Raw genomic sequence first — 21419 nt, forward strand, 5'->3', positions numbered from 1 at the left:
GTCAGAGGATGTTTTTTGGTCTAAAAGCAATGAGAGTTTGGACATGACTTCACAGCTAACATGGGATCTTTTGTTTTGAGTAACTGAGTCCATTGACCTCCACAAGAGCGCAGTGGGACTGTACCAGCAAACAAAAGACCTTTTTTTGGGGTTGGGGGGTGTTCTGTGTCTCTTTGTTATGTTCACGATATTGCTTTCTTTAGTCTTTTTTAGGTTTTAAGTCTTTAGGAATAGGTATAATGGTATTTCCATCTTCTTGACAGCCAGAGAAAGAGAGAGAGAGCGATTGAGAGGCGAGGTGTGTATGTGTGTACAGGACTGCCTGTCAGATGGTGAATTTGAACAGAGGCAGCTGTTGTCATGGTAATGGCAGGTTGCATCCCACCACCATGGAAACCAAAGTTAAAAAACTGATGTTAAGGCTGGAAGTCACATGATGCATTTTTGTTTTGTTTTAAAAAAGGAAAAGGGGTTTGGTTTTTCAGTCTGATTTCTCTCTCTCTCTCTCTCCCTCCCTCTCTCTCTCTCTCTCTCTTTTTAAAGACAAGGTTGGGTGGTGAGAAAAACTGCACTAAGAAAAGTGATGAGATAATGAAGTGGGACAGTATGGAGTATGCAGAGCCTTGTGTCTTGCTTTTTCTGCTTGCTGACAGTGCATTTCTCCTGCTGTGGTGGAGAGGGGTATGCAGTGTGGATTTCCAGGTTTGCAACAAGAGTTGTGCTGTCATTATAACTGTTGTATGGAGAAGCATAGGGGTTTAGCCCTCCTGCCCTTTGGACGTGATGTTGGTCCACATTCTGTTGATCAGCTCAGGACTGGCAACCTGAAAGCAAGGACTGAGAAAGGAGATGGAAGTGGAGTTGAGGGCATGACTTACCCCAAATATGAGGGTGGTCCATATGTGGATAAATTTCAAAAATTGACTTTTGTCTTCAGGAAACTGAGAAGTTCATCTGTAGCTTCTCAGAAGCTCCAGGAATACAGTTCCCTCTGTTTATTCCTTTTTCTGGGTCGATCTCTTTTGGGCTGCCACATTCTGGTCAACCATAGGAGTGAGTGCAGAGAAGTCCAGAAGGAGCCCAGCGGGAAGTTTGAACTCCTTGGGTGTAGCTTACATTTTCATTTGACCACCTGGGCAGGCACAGGTGGCTTGCTGAGAGGTGTTAGGGAGCCCTCTTGGGTCTCCATCTTTTTACCCTATACTCACTCCCATTCTATGCTTATGATCTCAAGAAAAGGCAAAATATCCCCCCAGGAAGGGGGCTGGTCAAGCCTGTTTTAACAAGTCTGGTTTGAGTTTTTTCCTGACTGTGAAGGGTTGAAAAATTGCACTCGTGGCATATGTAGACAGGCTAGGAGATAGAGATTCCTGTAAGACTATCTATCTGCCTTTAGGAAGAGTGAAGAAGACCATGCAGAATGTGGACACACTCTGTTAAAGCAATGGTCATAACTATCTGAGTTTTGGGCACAGGGACTTGTCTCTTCGATGTTACTGGTCCTCCAAGACAGATAAATCTTTCTCAATGGGCCCAGGCAAGGGGGATATGAGCTCACCAGCATGATCTCACTGCATTTTCATCAGGGTCTGCAAGAGCTGGAGCCAGACTTCTGTGATAGTTCAACCCCTCCTGTTCTTAGCCTGGGCCTTGGGTGTGATTAATGTCCCTTCTAATCACTGGAGGAGATTGCATCAGTGCTATCAGCTTCATAAATCCTCCTCTCGGGACTGGTGTTTGGATGTGCTTTCCATATTCTCAGGAGGTTCTGGGCCAAGTGTCTTTGCTCTCTTCCCGGAGGCCCATTACCATAATTTTCTTTTAAATCCTTTATTGGGGTGGGTCTCCTCAATGTCAGCCCATGGCTGCAGCCAGCCATCCTACTCCTAGAGGCTGTGACCACTAACAGATGCTTTCCCCAAAGCTTCGAGCCACAGCAGATGCTTAGAGATTGATTTAGTAAGATAATGAAAGTGACTGTGCATTTGTGTAGTACCTTACAGTTTTCGGAGGGTGTTCATGTTCATGTACCACTTTAGGCTTTGATCCTTTTGTGTTTGTTGCTTGGTTCTGTGGGAGTGGATGGCGGCAGCCTTCTCCTGACTCTTGAGTGCTGTGTTGGGACAGCTTTTGCATTATGAGCTCTGGCTCTGGTTTCCTATTGCCAAGCTGGATTTTCTTTGTTGTATTCCAGGTCATGAGGAAGATTCTGAATCTTTATATATATATATATATATATATATATATATATATATATATGTATGTATGTATGTATTTTTTTAAAGTCACATGGAAGCCTTGGATAGCTGTCTTTTACCCTTGTTCATATTTGAAATGTCTCTTTGGTGTGGTGCCTGGAATCACAGACTAGGCAAGTTTCCTTCCCTATTACTGTCTTTGAGTCAGCATCCACCTGTGAGAATGATATTTATGTGCAGGTGAGGAATGGGTGGAAAGAGATGTACAGTGACATCCAGGCCATCCTCTAAGACTCTTAGAAATAGATAACTCTGGCTGGACTCGGTGGCTAAGCCTGTAATCCCAGCACTTTGGGAGGCCAAGGCAAGTGGATTGCCTGAGCCCGTGGGTTCAAGACTAGCCCGGGCAACTTGGTGAGACCTCGTCTCTACAATAAATAAAAAATGAGCCGGGCATGGTAGTGCATGCCTGTAGTTCCAGCTACTTGGAAGGCTGAGATGGAAGGATTGCCTGAGTCCAGCAGGTCGAGGCTGCGGTGTCCAGGAGTGTGTCACTGCACCCCAGTTTGGGTGACAGAGTGAGACTCCAACTCAAAAAAAAAGAAAAAAAAAAAGAAAGAAATAGATAACCCAAAACAGAAGGAGACAGATATTTTTGTAGAGAGACAGCTCTGTGCCTGGGGTGAGGGGTGGAAATGGATGAAGGAGGCTGAGCCATGCCTCCCCTGAGACTATGGGCTCTTCTAGACTCCCCCAGGACTTTCTAGGAAGTGCCTGAGACGCCACAGGCTGGTTGCCACAAAAGCACATTCTCCATTAGGCTCAGAGTCGGGAGAGGACACAGCATTCTGTCTGCCTGCCTGTCTCTGGTGGTCCCTCAGCCCTGAGAACACCTGCTCCTCCGTGTTCTGTGTCATTGGCTCTGGGAGGAGACAGCTGAGTGCAGAGGAGTCTAGGATCTACCCCCCTGGGGGGCATGTTTGCCCTTGGGCCGAAGTCCTTCCCAGGCCTGTACCTGTAGATTTGTACCTGAGAGGTGGTGGTAGGGAAGGCTGTGCAGGCCTGGGCAGGGGATGGGCTCAAGCTCTAAGCCAGGCCCCCAGGGCTCTGGTGACAACAGAGCCAGCACTACCACCCTTGCCCTGACTTTCTGCACTTCCAGAAGAAATGAACAAATGGCAGGTGTGCAGGCCGAGCAATGCTGCTCAAATTAGCTGTGTTGCTAAGGAAACAAGTCAACCATTCGAAGGAAGGAGCATTGGGTAAAGGAGATAAATCAATAAGTGAACCTATTTTTATCATTTCCCTAATGATTGTCTTGAAGCTGCTAGACGGGAAAGGCATACTTGGAGCTGCACAGGTCCTCATTAACAGGCTCCAAGGGAGAGAGGAGTAAAGGGGTGTTTGGGGAGGTTGCCAGAAAAGTTTATGAAATGAGGCCCCTAGCAAGCAGTCAGATAGGACTGGAGGGGAGCAGGAGAGGAGGCTTCTCTGGTGAGTTTCAAAGGCTTTCATGGCCATTTCCTCATTTGGTCCAATCCCTTTATTCTTACACATTTAATCCTCTGAGAAATCTTTTACTGATTTCTGTGACCATCGTCGTCTTCTTTACCCTAAGTCAGCATGAATTTCTGTGGTGGTATTATTTTTTTCAGGATACATAGAGCTTTCATTGACTTATGATCATAAATTAATACATGCACATTGTAACACTCAGACAGTGGAGAAGGGCATAAAGAAAAAAGTGAAAATAATCCTACTACCCAAAGAAGACTCATATTCCTTCCAGGAAGACAGACTTTTTGCTTCTTCTCTCTCTCTCTTTTTAAAATTAAAGTGATCTTCTATGCATACTGGTTTCTTTTAAAAATAGATATTGTGTGTTCACAGTGTATAGTACAGCAAGTTCAAATGGGTATACAGATAGAATGTGGGGTGCGTTTTGCAGGGATACTTCTGGCTCTGGTTTCCCTATAAATCACTCATAAATTTATGATTAATGTGTTAATTACTCAAATAACAGCTTTTGGGTGCCCATGAAGTGCCAGGCACAATGCTGTACACCGGGGATGCCGAGATGAGCAGGGCAGGCAAGGCTCTGTCCTCAGGCTCCCAGGTCTCACTGCCCCATAAGTTCATTTCTTCAAGATCCCATAATAGACAATCTGGACTGCAGGGATAGACATTCTTCTCCACAGAATGTAATGGGGGTCACTGAATCCCCCTGCAGAAAGAGTCAGAGACCTGGACAGATAATCATCCTGTCCCTGATGGTGGTTGCTGTGAGGGTGTTGTTCGTTGAAGCAGTGGCGCGTGGAGCTTCCTTTGGCCTTTCCAGGTCCCATCTTCGTCCAGTCTGTAAGATACGCTAGCTTGACTTGTCGGCCATTGTTTGTTTCCAGGCTTTTCTCTTTGGAGACATAGCAGAGCCATTGTTGTTGGGTTGAGGTGTTGCTGGCTGGAAGAGACAAGAGTGGTACTGCTGAGCAGCCTGCAGGGGTGGGAGTGAGCAGGAACCATGGCCTGACCAGAGTGAGTGACCGAAACCCTGTCTTGGTAATGACGACTCAATAAATGCCTCACATTCATTTGTACCTGATTAAGCTCCTACTGTGTACCACATACTCTGTTAAGCACTGCCAGTAGAGAGAGAAATGAAATGTCTGCTTTCAATGTATAGTTGCTTGGGGATTTACATAGGAGAAGAAATTATAAAATTACACAATGCAAAGAGCTCTGTGGGCACAGAGAGAAGCTTTGCTGACAAGGTGGCATTTCAGCTTGGTCTTGATGTATGACCAGGAGAAAGGCAATTTCAGGTGTTGGTAAAAGCACCAAGATGTAAGTGCCTGTTCTTTGTGCTTTCTTCAGTGAGGGAAGTGGAAAGAGGTTAAAGACAAAGGTTGTAGAGGGGAGTGCCTGGGCCCAACAGAATTGGCTATTGTCTTCTGCTTACCTCCCTGAAGATTTCCCAGCTCCATCTTTGCTTTCATGGAGCCCACAGTGACAGGGACTCTCCATAGTCTCACCTCAGGGTCTTTATTACCTCAGACATGAATTCATTCTGAGGTGCAGATGATCTATAAGGCCGAAAGGGACATCTCTCTCAAGGGTATGGGCATCTGCACAGTTTAACAAATTTTGAGCAGAAAAAAAAATGTTTTAAGCCAAGGATTGCTGCTCTAAATGGATCCTTAGATATTAGACAGTGGGCAGAAGATTTGCCTGGGAAGGAAGCAGGAATAGAGTTTTCTCAGAACCTATGAATTACCAAGCTGCTGTCTTTAGGTTCTAGACTTCAGGGCCTTGGGGTTGCACCAACCATTGACACGCCATGAATTCTCAGCCATCCAGATACCTGGTTAGTCTCTGGGACTTTGGCTTATCAGCACCTGGGGCAAGAACCATTCCCCTGCCTGAGCGGTCTGCAGTGGTGACGGCCATACTCTCCAAAGGCTAGACAGTGTCCCAACACACCTCATATATCTGCACTTGCCCAGTGAGCTTACAGATCCTCACAGGGGGAAGTATACTTGGGTTCTCTGGCTAGGAAAATGCAGGTGTGGATGTGGGAGCAGGAAGTGGGAGGCAGCAGAGAAGTGGCACAGTCAAGTGGGTATTGCAGGTGGAGAAGCTTCGGAGGTACATGGATGCCAGGACCTGTCTTACCTGCAGGCTCAGCACTGAGTGCTTGTCTGCTTTTAAGTCTATTGTGGTCACTTTCAGATTTTCAGGGAAAGGAGGCTCAGACCCCATGCACACCCACGAGAACATGTGAGGCCAGCAGTTTGAATGAGAAAGTGTTCGTGCCTGGTCCCACCTTCCAGGACAGGCACCGGGCTCCTTGGATCTGCTAAGTAGGTTTCTGAGCTTGCATGGGACACTTTTGACCATTTGGAGTGGTTAGGTAAGCCCCACCCTTTAGTAATGAGGACAAGGGATGACTGGAAGAAGTCCTTGTTGCACTCTAGTCAGAGCCCCCATCCCTCCTCCCCCCCCATTCTTGGGCACTGGCAGGGAAACATGCCCTTTGTGTCAGGGCTTCCCAAGTAGGTTCCTAGGAATATGGTTCCCAAGAGAGATGCTCTGAAGATAGAGTTACTTGGTGAAGCAAGTTCAGGAAGTGTTGTATACCGTTCAGGCCCCCTTTGTGTATGGTGTAGGGTATGTATACTGGATACATTAGTACTTAAGGCTCTGAGAAGTCCTGCTGGGGAGAAACCTGCTGCACGGTACTTAACCCCGACTTTCCCTTGTTGATTTGACTGCAAGGTCCTGTAGCACTAGAATGTCATGGTCTGCATTTTAGAAACACTGCCCTGAGTGCCCTCAACTTCTCCTGTCATTCATCAGTGGCTTGTAGACGTGTTGTCAGTTTTCCCCTGGACCTGTCCCCTGAGTGTATTTTCGGGAAAGGGCATGGATTCCGCAGCCACCACTGCTGCCATGTTCTCGTCTTTACAGGAAAAGTCTGGAGATGTCAGGTGTCTGTCCCAGACCCAGGACAAGCAAGACTATTCAGAAGGCTGGTGGGACACTGGGTCCTGGTGTGGCCCTTGTTGCTCTGTGTTGTTTGGAGCTCTGGGTTAGAGCCATGATGGGAGAGAACTCCCCTGAGATCTGTGGAAACTGGTGGTCCTGGACAGGCTGTTTGTCGGGGGCTGTCCTGAGAAGCTGGGCATGTGAGCTAGGTAGGTGTCTGTAGTGGGTGCTTGCCGGTAGGTTTAGCTCACAGATGCCTAGCTTGGCACCCAGAGAGTTTGAAGGAGGAGGAATGGCCAGGGTTCTGGGAGACTTACCAAGTGGCAAGGCTCCCCTTTGGGAGGGTTTAAGCAAGTGCAGTGGGGTGTAGAGGCAGGGGCCAGCTCAGGGTCCTCCAAGGCCTGTCTCTTTTCAGATCCAGTGGCTGAACCGCAGGGCAGCAGAGGCCAGCAGAGCTGTCTCTGGGGTCTGGGTGCTGTGTGAGTGTTTGGAGGTGGGTGGGAAGTACGGCCAGCCAGCTGCTGGAGCGTGAGTGTGACTCAGGGATGCTTGGGGGTGGGGGAGGAGAAGGCATTGCCAAATGAGGATTGAAAGGACTCACGACTCGCATGCAGCCAGCATCTTAGTCCTGCAGCCTCTTGTGCTGATACCAGGGCCAGAGCAACTGGTGGGCACTTACGTCCCCTTGCATACACTGCTTCTGTCTGTAGAATGCCCTGTGCCCTGCATGTAGAATGTCCTCACAGACGCCCTAATGCTCATTTAACATTTTGCCAATTGTGCCATTGCCACAAATATGATGGTATGAGGAGGCACGGGGGGCAATCCTTGATTTACCCTCTCTTTCGTCCTCCAGGCCCTGCATCCTGCTCAGCTAACTTTGATGCATGGGGAGATGAGGAGCATGGCTCCTTCCCTTCCCTCCGCTTTGCCAGATCTGCTACTTTTCTCTCTTGCCTTGATTCTAGCATCTTCCAGAGCACAGGATGCTCAGCAAGGCCAGTAGCAAGAGCTTGCTCGTGTTTGTTATGACAGTAATTATGGAATGAAGTCTCAGCATGCAGTATGGTGACTCTGGGAGTCAATGATTCCATCTTCCTTCGTCTTCTAGCAGTCCCTCTTGCCTCCCCCTGAGCTGGTAGCACAACCTTTCTGCAGGAGTCAGGATGCTGACATGTGAGTCATTGTCCTGTTTTGCAAAAAGGCACAGGGAGCCCCTCATCTGTTTTTAGGAAAATGTAATGGGAAAAAAAGCCTGAATTCACTCCTTTGTAGCTTGGTTCCAGGAGGCCTGGACCTTGCTGTCCTGGATTCTGACTCACGATGCATCTGTTTCCTATGGATACAGATGTTTAGGAGAAAGCTAGGTTGGACAGACTTCTCGTGGTCCTATGAAGTGTTTCTGAGGTGGATTTTAAGATAGAAGGAGGCTCACATGGAGTGAATTGTTTCTTTTCCAAAGACTTTTCTTTTGCTCAGTTGAGCAGAGGTCCTAGAGGAGGGGACTCCAGATGAGATTTCCAGAGAGGGCAAAAGGCAATGTGAGCTCCCTGACCCTTCTCAGTGGTTTGAAGACTGTGGGGGACAGCGGGCCTGATATAGCACTCATCTGTTTCTTCTTGCCTTCTTCTCTTTCCATTTCGGCCCAGTTAATTCCTGGATTATTCACTGAATTCACTCACTCTCTGGAGTGTCTGGCATATGCCTGACTATATTATTTATTGGCTATTTAATCTCTTTTCTTGGAGCAGATGCTTTGTGTTCAGAGACAGATCACAAATGGTTATGGTCTCATACACTAAGGACCATCCACTGTCCTGCCTGCCTGCTTGCTAATATAAACCATGCCAATGGCACAGACACAGTGTGGTTTGATAAAGTTTGTGTATTTGTGTGCACGTCTCTCTTGGCCCCGTTCCTCTCTCTTTGATGAATTTGTTCCTTAACTCCTCTTTTCCCCACGCCATTCGAGTACATGATCCTGGCCACTATCATTGCCAACTGCATCGTCTTGGCCCTGGAGCAGCATCTTCCTGAGGACGACAAGACTCCCATGTCCCGAAGACTGGTATGTACCTGTCTCCTCTCCCTCCCCCCCTTTCCTCCAGCCTCCTTGGTTTCCTTCTCCTGTGTTTCCCCACCCTTCCCTCCCTTCCTCCCTGTGAGTTCTGTGAGGAGTTTTTTCTGAGGGACAGACTAATGACAAACCCCATGCGGATTCACAGGAAAAGGGGACATTACAAACACATATGTGTACACCACATGGCAGCCAGGGAAAAAGAAAGGGCAGACATGGGTCCATTTGCTTCAATCCTCTTTCCTGAGGGACTTCTTAGTGAGCGGAAGGAGGGAGGGCAGTGGGGAGAGGATGAAGGATGCTCAAAGCTTACGTGGATTTGTGGTTCTGAACAGAATTTCTAAGTGCTTACGTCCATATTCTCCTTAAAGAAGTGAGTCACTTGTCTAACGTATTCCCCCTAAAGAGAGCAAACAAATTGCTTAAAATCCAAGTGGGTGGGTGAGTGGCCTCAGCCTGGTTACCTGTGAATGACAGCCCCCAAACTTCCAACTTGTGTGAAGACCAGCAAATTCCTTTAGGACAGACAAAGCCAGGGCCAACAGGGTTCTTTCTGGGCAGTACCTGCAGCCCCTAGGTGTGACTCCTACATGTGTTTCTACAGCTGGCTCCCCTGGGGCTCCCTTGCCCTGAGTACTCTGTGAGTCACAGAGAGCTTGTAGCCCCAGGCACTCCTTTGTCCTTAGCACCCTCACCCCATCACAGGCACATGGGCGGGCCCAGCACAGACATCCAGGATCTGGCCGGGTGTGTCTTTGTCTGTGTCTGGTAAAGTACAGCCATTCCCTTACTGGTATCTTTACTCCTTATCCTACAGGAGAAGACAGAACCGTATTTCATTGGGATCTTTTGCTTTGAAGCTGGGATCAAGATTGTGGCCCTGGGCTTCATCTTCCATAAGGGTTCATACCTCCGCAATGGCTGGAACGTCATGGACTTCATTGTGGTTCTCAGCGGGTGAGTCCTCTTCTTCGCTCTCCATCTTTGTGCGTGTGGGGTGGTAGTGTCATGAAGTGTCTGGAGCAGGGGTCCAGAGTGGAAGGACAGCCGTCTGTGGAGTAGGGGCGGAAGAAAAAGTTCAAAGATTTGATTTCCCATGGGGCTTGACCATAGGTAACCCACCCCTAGAAGAGTGTGGCATTAGACAGGGGATGTGGGACTCTCAGTCGCGTCTGGCTGTTGCCGCTTCTGGTTTTCCATCCTGTGCTTGGCTTCCTTGCTGAACACTCACTTCCTTGGGGAGGATGACGTTTCCCATAAACCTTTTCACTAATGCAAGCAGCTTACCCCAGTCTAAGAGGCATCCCCAAAGGATGGGCCAAAAGATACAGTCAAGTGCATTTTCTCTGGGAGGTTGGAGAAAACTCCAGCCATATTTTCTGAGCTGATAATTGAGACTCATATTCTGACCGCGGAATTTTTTTATGATTTGCAGATTTATTAATAGGATAAAATTGAATCTCATTAAAATGCTTGATAAATAATTTCTTGGAAGTTAATATAGTAATGCTACATTGGGGCTGACCCAGTGTCACGGCAGCATATATGATGGCAGTACATTTAGTTAAATATTTGATAAATCATCCTCTTGGAAACAGATATAGTGGGCTGACCCAATACCATTGGCAGCAAGTGTGGTGGCCCTTGGGAATGGTGTGGTGGGTGTGTCTCTCTGGGCTTTTGTGGCTTCTTGTTGGTCTTTGTGTTGGGGGCTCTTGGTGTCTGCAGGCAGGAAGGGGGTTCGGGGCTGGAGGAGTGGTCCTGTGTGGATGTGGCAACAAGGGGTATGGTCTGGCAATTCCCTTCTCAACTGCCTGGCAGACAGAGATCAAACCTGTGAGGAAAAGAAGGGACAGGTCTAGAATGACAAGGAGGGGGAGTTACGTACTGTTATCATAACTGACCAAAAGAAGAGAGGAGAAAAGAAAATTATTTTCCCCCCAGGGAATAGTCAGAGGAGGGGATAGGGCAGGTAAAGTCACATAAGTCTGAGAAGGATAAGGGTTTGGGAACAGGTGCATATGTTCATTGTCTTGTGGAATAGACATGACACCCATATTTTTAACCTTTACGCCAATTGTGATTGAGTGAAAGAGAAAACACACACACTGGAGATGAAATGGGCTGGAATATGTGAATGGAAGCTCGTGAGCAGCCGGCCCCTCAATACAGAGAACAGATAAATAGGTAGGGGTGACTCTTCATTGTAAAACATCTGTTGCCTTACCAAAGGATTTTCTGGAGGTTGTTTTTCTTAAAGTTCTGCTACTGCATTTTAAATATGATGTGGTATATGAAGATCCAATTTATGCATGGTGTTACAGAAGGACATTGGGTGAGGTTTTAAATGTGCCAAAAATAAATAATAGATACTGCGTTCAAAGGGACCTAAATGAGAATCTGAGCCATTTAGAAATGTTATGATTTGATCTAGAAGAAAAGTTTTGTAATGTATATATACTCTATGTTAAGTTTATGTCAGTTCTTGGTTCTGTCAGTTCTGTATGTGTCAGAGTCCATTTGACATTTCTTGTCTAGTCTATTTATTTTTAGTATATGTGCTGCCAAAGCGAGCACTAGCTCATTTATTTTTATTTTAAATGATTATCTGTTTATTAAAAAAATATGGAAAATACAGAAAATCCCAAAGAAGAAAACAATTTCCAAGTAAAGAAAATTTTTGATTATATTGTGGTATTTCCTGCAAGCCCCCTAATGCCAAGCAAGCTCTCCTTTCATTGCTTGTCATTGTGCTGCCTTTTCCAAATATAGTATGAGAATATTACATGTTATTGCATATTTTGGTAAAAATCTGTAATGACTGATCAGCAGTTTGTTAGATAGATGTACACAGCTTGCTTCTCATTTTTGTAATTATTTGACTCTTAGATTGTGTTCTGTTTTTTGCTGTGAAAAATAATTATCAAAGATGCTCCAGTTACATCTTTTGTCTGTCGCATCTTATGAGGCATTTTGATGGGCCGAAGGACTTCTGAAGGAGAATCCGGCCGTCCTGGAGCAGAGCCTTGGAACTCTGCTGGGTGAGGGGAGGTGGAGAAACCAGGATTTTTAACCGGACAAGAGGAGAGTCTTGGGAGATGAGAATCCTCTCTTCAAATAAGCCTTATCCTTAGTTTGTGAAGGAACAGATTTGCAGGAATCAGCCGGGTTCTTTTGTTAGCACAGCCCAGAAGGCCCTCTGGATTCTCACCTGTGTTTTCAGGGGGTGCCCGAGTAGGGTACAGATGCTGAACTTGACTGAGTCCATCATCCCCTGTGTGCTGTCTCCACCCAGTCCTCATGTCTCTCTTTCTTAGTGGCTCTTCAGACTTTGCTGGCTCTGTGGATTGTCTGGCTTATGCTTCCCATCTGAACCCGTAGGACTCTACTTCAGCTCCTTCTCCAGACCCACTGCTTAGCCTTCTTCCCTGCACAGATTGTTGTCTTTCTCTCTCCTTTTAAAGAAATTATTTATTATTTAGTATTATTATTTTTAAGAGATGGGATCTTGCTCTGTCACCCAGGCTGGAGTGTAGTGGCACAATCATAGCTCACTGCAGCCTTGAACTCCTGGGCTCAAGTGATCCTCCCACCTCAGCTTCTTCAGTAGTTGGGACTGTAGGCATGCACCACCACACCTAGCTAATTGTTTTATTTTTTATTTTTATTTTTGGAGGTGGGGTCTCGCTGTGTTGCCCAGGCTGAGCTTGAACTCCTAGCCTCAAGTAAAAACTCCCCTTTCAGCCTTCCAAAGTGCTGGGATTAAAGGCTGGCCACTGCCTAGCCCTCTTTCTCTCTCCTTAATTCACATGAGAATGCATGCCAGGGAGAGGTCTCAGCACTCTGGACATGCCTACTGAGGAGCTGCGAGTTGTGGTTCCTTCCCACAGTAGTGGGTGGTCACATTTAGCCTTTCATTTGCACAGTGCTTTCATCTACCACATGCCATCGCTTCTCACAAGCACATTTTTCATCTGGAACATCTCTGAATCAGTCCGTGTCTTACAATAGTGGCATAATATAGTTTAATTGACAGTGTTTTTTTTTTTTAAGTGGTACATATAATTATGGAACATCTTCCAATTGTTGGGGTCTTAGATTCAGTGAAATATGTTGTAATACCAACCCAGTGAGGCAGGCAGAGCAGACTTTAGGGATGAGTTTGTCATCAAGGACTCAGAGAAGGTAAGTCATTTGCCCAGATCACCTGCTTCTTGATGGCAGACCTAGGAGTTGGAACCGTGCCCTTTGACCTGGGCCTGGTGTTGCAACCCCTGCCCTGTGCAGCCCCCTCTCCAGGCCACCCATGATTCCCCTGTTGCCTTCCTGACACCTGCACCCACAGCAGTCCCTGCTGACAGCTCTTCCTTCCCACCTCATCTCCAGGTGTCACCTCCCATTTTCCTTCTGTGCACAAGAGGAATGACAGGTGCAGGAGCACGATGCAGCGCCTCAGGGCTGAGGCTGCACAACTCAGCTCTCGGTGCTGACAGGAGGGGAGGAAGGGGAGATGGGTGCTGATGTGTCAGACTGCTGGCTCAGTGGAAGCCCTGCTCTCATTGACCTTTTCTAAGAGACAGGTAGGTAGGGGACCTGGGCCACCACATTCTGCCTGCCCCCTCTGACCGCCTACCCTTCGGTATTCATTCTTAGTCTTGTAAGTTGAAGGAAGTCGTGGTTTAGAAAGGACATTATTTCATCTAATTCTCATAATCCCTAAGGAAGGAGCTTGCTATCTTCATTTCACAGATAGAGAAATTGAGGGTCAGACAGGGCACGTGGCTTGCTAGTTGGCACTAGATCTAGGACTGAGTCCACACCTTCTGGCTCCAAGTTCCTTCTTTGACACTCTTTTTCCCACCTCACAACCCCAAGAACTCTGTGATTCTAAAGTTCTGTGATTTCATGGTTTTTTTGGCTTCCTTGAAGCTGTTGGGATGGCACCAGGGAGGGACATATCCAGGGAAATGTTCCCAATCCAAAGCTGGGACCTCACGTGTGATGGAGAAGGATGAATTCCCATGTGTCCATCCTCAGACTTGTCTTTGTGGTCTTGGAATAAAACTCCTGCCTTGCAGCAAAGTAGGCAGGTTACTTAACTGTCAACATAGTGTGTTTGATGTGTAGAGACCAGATCAGAAGTTACAGCTGATTTCTTCATTAATTGCTTTGTTTGTTTACTCATTTACTCATCTATTTATTAATTCAGCAAAAAGAGCATTGTTGGATTTGGAAGGAAATGCTGGGGCTGAAAAATACCAAAGTTGATATGTTCTCATTTTTGCTAAAAGACAGTGGAATTTGCTCTTCCTTTCACAAACTCTTATCTTCTAGAACTTGGGTTCTCATTTGTATTGGGAACAACTTGGAAGATGCTGTTTCTCCATACTTGTCAGGCCACCTGGAGGATTCCAGATGACTGCAAGTGATGACTCCTATTCATTGATCTTAATAATAAGTTATGGTATCCAGAATAGATGGGCAGATGAGAGGGAAGGATGAAAACTCAAGGGCACCCCCAAATCATGGGAGACAATGGGGAAATGAGGGTGAGCATTGCACCTTAGACATGTCTGTGTGCCCTGTGCCTGGCATATAGTCACTGCTCAATAAGTGCTAATTGAATTTCTTGCTCTATCCCCCTTTTCTCTTGTCTATAAGATACAAAAAAGAGTGCTGGGGAAGCCCAGGACTGGGGCAGAGAGGGGTTGTCTGCTCCCAGCTCCTCCCCTTGGTCCGGCTGAGCCAGGCAGTGTCTATGCCTCTCCTACCTGTGTCTTTGTCTACATCTTACTTCCTCCCATTCTGATGACTCTGCTAGGGAAAACTGGGAGCCCAGTACCTAGGCCATTAAGAGGTGTTGGGTTTTCAATCATCTGGGCCTATTTTGCAGGAGTTACCTTTTGGGGATTGCTTCCTGGGTGGTGGGGGCAGGGTCGGGGCTGTATGTTGAAGACCTGACCTCCTAGAGGTGACTGCGGAGGGGTGCGGAGGGAGGGTAAGGAGAAAGCAGTGGCATCACATCACCTGGCATTTGCAATATAGTAAAGGTTACCATTTATTGAACCATATGCCAAAGATGACTTCTCTTTCTCTATCTCTCTCAGTCTCTCTTTGTCTGTCTCTCTCTATATAGTAGATATAATTTTTAATCCTAAAAATAGTACCACAAAGTAAGAATTATAAGGCCTATCTCCCAGGTCCATTCTACAGCTGAGACACAGACAATTTGAGTAACTTGCTCAAATCCAAATGGCTGGCATAGAGGAAAGCCTGAGTTTGAACCCAGGCCCAGTTGCTGTCAGTGTCTGGGCGCCCTCCCGGAGCCACACAACCTCCCACACTCCGTGATAGCACCAGCTGCTCCTGTGCTACCAGAGCAGTTTATTCTTCACTCCCTATTTCCCTGGCGCATCTTTGGGTTCAGGCCGCGTGGTGAGAAGTGCGCTGTCCCTCTAGGAAATCTTTCTTTTCCATTGTATGTTGGAAGTATGGGTGATATTACAGAGCTACTCTTGAATACTGGTGCTATTGTCTATTTTTCCACCAAACCCCAGAAACCATTCCAGGTGTGCTCTGCCGTCAGTTTTGCTAGGCTTACATGGGGGTGACCTGCCTTGACTTGTCCCTTCACTGCAGAACACATGGCGTGGACTCTGGGCAGGGGCACGTGTGTCTGAGCCTGGCTCTTCGTCCTCCCTATGCCAAGACCAGCATCCCTGGGTCCAGGCAGCCACTTAAGAGCTACTGTTGAGTGTCCACAGTATGCTTGGCACTGTGCATGGCATGGGTGGGATGGGGCTGAGTGCCCCGCATTGGGAGTGTCAGGCCATGTGTCCTGAGAACCTGAAGAAAGGTATCCAACCTAGTGGGGCACTGGAGAAAGCTCCTTGAGGGGAGCAGCATTTAAATGGGTTTGAAGAATGGATACATGGGAGGAGAGCCTTTCTGGAGACAGGATGTTGTGTACAGATGCTTGGAAGTAGCCAGGGAGCTTGGAGAGAGAAAGAGACCTCAGTCCACTCCTGGAAAGTTAGTGAGTGGCATAGGGAGAGAGATATCTGGAGAGGCCAGCAGTGGCCAGTCTTGGCCATTCTGAGGAGCTTTAACCAGAGGGCAGTGGGAGCCACTGAAGGCTTTGAGCAGGGGGTGGCATGTTTAGTTCTGAGTCTTTTCTGGATGCTGCATGAGTCCTTTTTCTTTTTTACCCTGGAAGCAACTCTGAGGAAAGGCATGGAAAAGAGAAAGGAGTTATCTCCTGGTCCTTAGCTGCAGTTTGGGAGGCTGTGCAAAACCAAGCAGAGGGAAGGGAGACTAAGGAAAAAGGAACAGGGAAGGGAAGAGCCAAGGGAATGCTGCAGAGTAGTTGGGAGCTGCCATCCTTGGTCCACAGCTTCTTGCCAGAGGCACATGCAGGAGGGTTTAGCCTGCAGTCTCCTGGTGGGAGGGTGATCTCTGGAGCTAAATATATATTGATAGGTATTTTTAGAGGGTTTTCTGTAAGGAGGCTGCCCTAATACATGAGTTTCCTGAGCAGCTAAAGATCGAGGAAGCACCATTATTCCCCCTGGGAGCATTGTCTCTTGGGACTGAGGATGTGGGGGAGGAGTTGCGAACACAGTTCCTGGGCCCCCAGCCCAATTTAAATCCCTGCAGTAATAGTATGATATCACTGGGTATTTATATAGCATCGCCATGCCAATGAGCCTGGCAGGATCTCACAGACTTGTCCTTTCCTTTCTGCTCTAGGTGGGAGGGGAGGTGGGGAGCAAGGGCAGGATGTGCCGGTAGCAGGAGCAGGCATGAAAACTTGACATTTAGAAGATGGGAAAACTGAGGCTCAGGAGGGAAATGGGAGGCTTGGAGTGACTCAGCTGAGCTGGGTCAGTAGGAGACTAGGTATTGGGTGGCTTAGTGCTGGTGTTGGGGAGTTCTGCCACTCTTCAGCTTCACTGCTTTTCAGTTTTCTCCTGGCATGGTTGTTGGATGCTCCTCTGACAGACCTTCCTTCACCTCCTCCCTCTGAGACCTCCACCTCCTCCCTCTGACAGACCTCCACCTCCTCTCTGGCTTTTTGTTCATTTCTGTTTACACTGGGGGAGCACAACTGCTGCTTGAGGCGTCTCCTTCTATCAGAACATTATTTCGGTTCCAGTTGCCTTTCCCCCCAGGTGAGTGAATGATGGGTAAGGTCAGAATACAGAATTTCGATTTGGAGGAGAGGCAGGAAAAAAGCAAAATGTGGAGCTTAAAAGTCTCTTCTTAACTCTTTGCTGATGATAAACCCAGTTTCTTCAGGGATATTTCAAATGATCATGCCAGTTAGCTGATGGGCAGTCGAGTTGGGATTACTCCTTGGGTAGTAGGTGGTGTTTTCTCATATATGTGTCCTGTCTTTTTTTTTTTTTTTCCTATACTGAGATGCAGCATTGAGTCATTCAGTAGGTATTTATTGAGCAATTACTATGTTCTAGGTGTAAGACATTGGTGTTGGGATGGTTTCTCTTTCCTGAAAGGCTTCTTCTTGCCACCCCTGCCCATTGACAGAAGCTCAGTATGAACAGAACTGGGTGGGGCCTGAGTTGGCTTTGTTATCAACAAAGAGGAGGAACAACCAGAGACAGTGAAGGAAGCTTCACAATCCCCAGGTGGTTTTGCTTGAGATTTTTTTTTTCTTCTGGCTTTTCATTCACTCAGGATGATACAGGGAAAGAAGTTGTGGCAAGGTGTTTTCTAAGTCAGATCACCGTCCTGGGCCTGAAGTTCCCAGTCTCAGGCCATTGAGCTCCTGCCCGCTCATGCTGATGTCTAAGCGTATATGGATGACAGAGGCAAGGGGGAAAGCTCTGAGGCACGTTTGCAAAGCAGAACTGAGTATGGTGTAAATGTTCATTCTACAGATTTGCAAGAGAGACCTGAGAATTAAAGGGAGTGTGTAGATTTCCATTCTGTGGAGGAAATATGTCTCCTCGGTGGAACAGAGATTTGTGTGCTTTGTCTACATTGTCAATATGGCCCACAGTTCAGTGGAAATGTGTCCATGTGAAATGTGAACATGCAGTAGCACTAATTCATATATGTGTCACTGAAGTCAGGAAGTAGCAGATGAGTGCAGCATGGTGACCTAAGGGATGGGGTGAGGGGAGATAGTGCAGATATTGAGAGGAAAAAGAGGGTATGCTGGTTTGAAAGGGGACAGATGAAGACAAGTGAAGGTTGAGGTTACTGAAACTCAGTCACTGAACTGTAGATCTGGGAGAATAATCAATTTACTCAGCCTTTCTTTACTTATTATATTTTTATTTTTTTTTTTGAGTCGGAGCCTCATTCTGTTGCCCAGGCTGGCATGCAGTGGCACAGTTAGTGCCATTAGTCAAGGCTCACCACAGCCTTGACTTCCTGGGGTCAAGCGATCTTTCTGCCCCAGCCTCCTGAGTAGCTAGGACTACATGTATGTGTCACCACACCAGGCTAATTTTTTTGTAGAGTTGAAGTCTCGCTATGTTGCCCAGGCTGGTATCAAACTACTGGGTTCAGGCAATCCTCTCACCTTAGCCTCCCAAAGTACTGGGATTACAGGTGTTAGCCACTGTGCCCGGCCATACTTTGTTTTTCACAGAAGAGAAAGCTGAGGTGCAAGTTGCTGAGCAACTTGTCCAGGGTCTTATAGAAGGTACGTGGGACCCGGGCTTGCATCCTAGTGTGTGGAACTCCAGATCTGGAGCCCTGCTGCAGCTTTGCTCCACTGCCCTAGCAATGAGAATCTGCTGCTTCTTGGTTGGATTCAGGTCATGAAACTGGGGGTATTGAGAAATAAGACATTATTTGGCTGGAATATATATGTGTAACTTGCATGGAAACTGAGGTTAATCTACTGGATTGAATGATTTGGGGACTTTGAGTTCTGGTCCTGATTCTGACATACATTCTCTCTGTGACACTGAGGGCTACATAAATCATGTCAGCCTCAGTTTCTTTTATGAAACTTCATTTAAAAAAATGAAGCTAACACCTGCCCCACCTGTTGCACCATGTCTTGTGACAAGCAAAGAGGAAAATAACAGGGTTGATGATGATAGCACGCATTTAATCAGGAGTTCACATGCCCTTTTAAAAATTTTGGATTCAAGGGGTACATGTGCAGGTACATAGGTATATTGCATGTTGGTGAGGTTTGGACTTCTATTGAGCCTGTCACCCAAGTGGTGAGCATGGTACCCAATAGATAGTTCCTGTCTCTTTCTGTCTCTCTCTCCCTCCCCTCCCCATCCCGGTCTCACTCTGTTGCCCAGGCTGGAGTGCAGTGGCACAAACATGGCTCACCACAGCCATGACCTCCTAGACTCAGGTGACTCAGGTGATCCTCCTGCCTCAGCCTCCCAAGTAGCTGGGACTACAGACATGTGCCACCATGCCTGGCTAATTTTTTGATTTTTTTGTCGAGATGAGGCCCCACTGTGTTGCCAAGGCTGATCTTGAACTTCTGGACTCAAGCCATCTTCCCACCTCACATGCCCAAAGTGCTGGAATTACAGGTGTGAGCCATTGCCCCTGGTCTCAGTAGATAGTTTTTCAACCTTCCTTTTCCTCTTTCCCTCCTTCCTTTAGGAGTCCCCAGTGTCTGTCGTTCCCATCCTTATGCTTGTGTGTGCCCACTGTTTAACTCCCACTTACAAGTGAGAACATGTGGTATTTAGTTTTCTGTTTCTGTGTTAATTTGCTTAGAATAATGGCCTCCAGCTGCATCTGTGTTGCTGCAAAGGACATGATTTTGTTCTTTTTTACAGTCACATGTTTTATTTTAAATGTAGAAACCTTCATGTACTATATTGGCACTTGCATATATTATGTTAAATATAGAAACATAAGGCAAGACAGATATTATCTCAATTTTACAGATGAGGAAACCAAAACTCAAAGAGGCTAAGTCATTTGCTGAAGACCAAGCAGTTACTATGGGGATGGATTGGCATTTTGATTCTATAATCAACAATTCTGAAGCCCATGCTATATCTACTAAACAGCACAGCCTCTGCAGCAAATGTTTAATGAAGCAAAATACCAAATCAGTGAACAATTATATCCTCCCTCAGGACAGTGATATTACGAAGACAAATGTTAAAATACATGTAAAGCACCCTGAGTGCCTTGAAAAAACAATGTATAAAAACAGAAAGGGATACTATGGTCAAAATACTATGGTCCTGTAGACCTCATTACGAACAGTCATTTATCTCTTGCAACCACAGAAACAAACCCAGAAACAAACCTCACTGAAACTTACTGTAAATTCTAAAACGATCTCAAATTTGACATTTTCCATTAGTTATCACTTGGTTTCAAGACAGACAGGAGGGTGTATCTTATTTTCTTTAGGTAATGTGTCTACTTTTACCAAAACTCGTCAAATCTATAGTGATTATCAATGAGAACAACAAAGAAGTTCCAGAGTAAAAGTTGAAACAAAGGCCTTTATTAACAATGAAAATGTTACGTTTTTTAGATTCTCATTGTTTCATCTTCCCTTTCTTTGCCTTCTGTTCCTCACTTTCTCTCCATGTCTCACAAAACGTGCATAGGTCAGAGGGGTCAGTTTCTGTGCACCCACATTTGGATATCATGAAAGAAGGCTGAAGGCAATGTCTGGTGAGAGCCCCTGCTAGTCAGAGTCTAGTCCTTGCCAGGAAGAGAGCTGACAAGAAGACTGAGCTCTGACTGCCTCCTTTTCCCTTTCATTTCCTTCCTTCTCGGCTGCCACTCTTCTGTCAGGAGCCAGGCCCTTGGTGACAAAATGGTTAGGAAGGGGACTCAAGGCCATGGCTTTTCTTTCTGGCCTCCAACTCAGGGACAGTGATTGGGAGGCAGAGTGACAGGTGTGACTGTTTCACACTTCAGATGCTTCTGCAATGATTTATATCACTGAGGGGGTCTCTGCCTCTCACCTCCTCTCCTACCATTCTTTCAGGGTCCTGGTCTTGGAGAGTCCTTCCAAAGTCCAGGACCATAGAACTGGCCATGGGGGAGCTCAAATTGAAACTGACCTGGCTTGAAGTATCTTTGCTCTTGAGTCTTCATCAAAACTCTGGGTGAGGGAGAAACAGCCAGAACGAAGCCCACTCAGGGCTAAATGTGCCTAGTACCCATATGTGAAACTCTGGCCTGTGGGGAGGGGGAAGACATAAGAGCAGCCAGGAGAAGACAGGAGGAAAGGTAGGACATAGCAGTCAGTATGAGTTGAGCACATCCTGTTTAAAACACTGTGCTGACTGCTAGGGATACGGCAGCAGACAGATATGACTTCCATTGTCTTTGAGCTTGCTGTCTAGTTGAGAAGTTTACTAAATTAAACTTAAGTTTAATGACGTATAAAGTGCTGCATAGAAGACGTGTTAGGATGCTAGGAGAACTTTCTTCACTGGGACCCTAACCTAATCCGAGGGGAGGAGGGTTAAGAAACTGATGATGGTGTTGAGACCTCAGGACCAAGTGCCATTTAGATAGGATGAGAAGAGGGAAAGGAGCTGGGCTCGGTGGCTCAGCCTGTAATCTCACGCCTTTGGGAGGCTGAGGTGAGTGGATTGCCTGGGCCCGCGGGTTCGAGACCCGCCTGGGCAGCGAGACCTCATCTCTACAATAAATCAAAAAATCAGCCGGGCGTGGTA

The 21419-nt window shown here is 46.8% G+C and overlaps 1 protein-coding gene across 1 annotated transcript in view; it reads left to right on the forward strand.

Annotated features, from left to right (window-relative positions):
• Positions 1 to 21419, forward strand: part of CACNA1E (calcium voltage-gated channel subunit alpha1 E) — a 410647-nt gene that overhangs the window by 93431 nt on the left and 295797 nt on the right. Inside the window, exons 4-5 of the mRNA XM_008063298.2 lie at positions 8643 to 8748; positions 9575 to 9714. Of these exons, the coding sequence (XP_008061489.2) occupies positions 8643 to 8748; positions 9575 to 9714 (246 nt within the window). The remainder of the gene's footprint in view (positions 1 to 8642; positions 8749 to 9574; positions 9715 to 21419) is intronic.

The sequence above is a fragment of the Carlito syrichta genome, unplaced genomic scaffold (assembly GCF_000164805.1).
Source record: "Carlito syrichta isolate Samal-C Ts95f unplaced genomic scaffold, Tarsius_syrichta-2.0.1 Scaffold306713, whole genome shotgun sequence".
Classification (NCBI taxonomy): domain Eukaryota; kingdom Metazoa; phylum Chordata; class Mammalia; order Primates; family Tarsiidae; genus Carlito; species Carlito syrichta.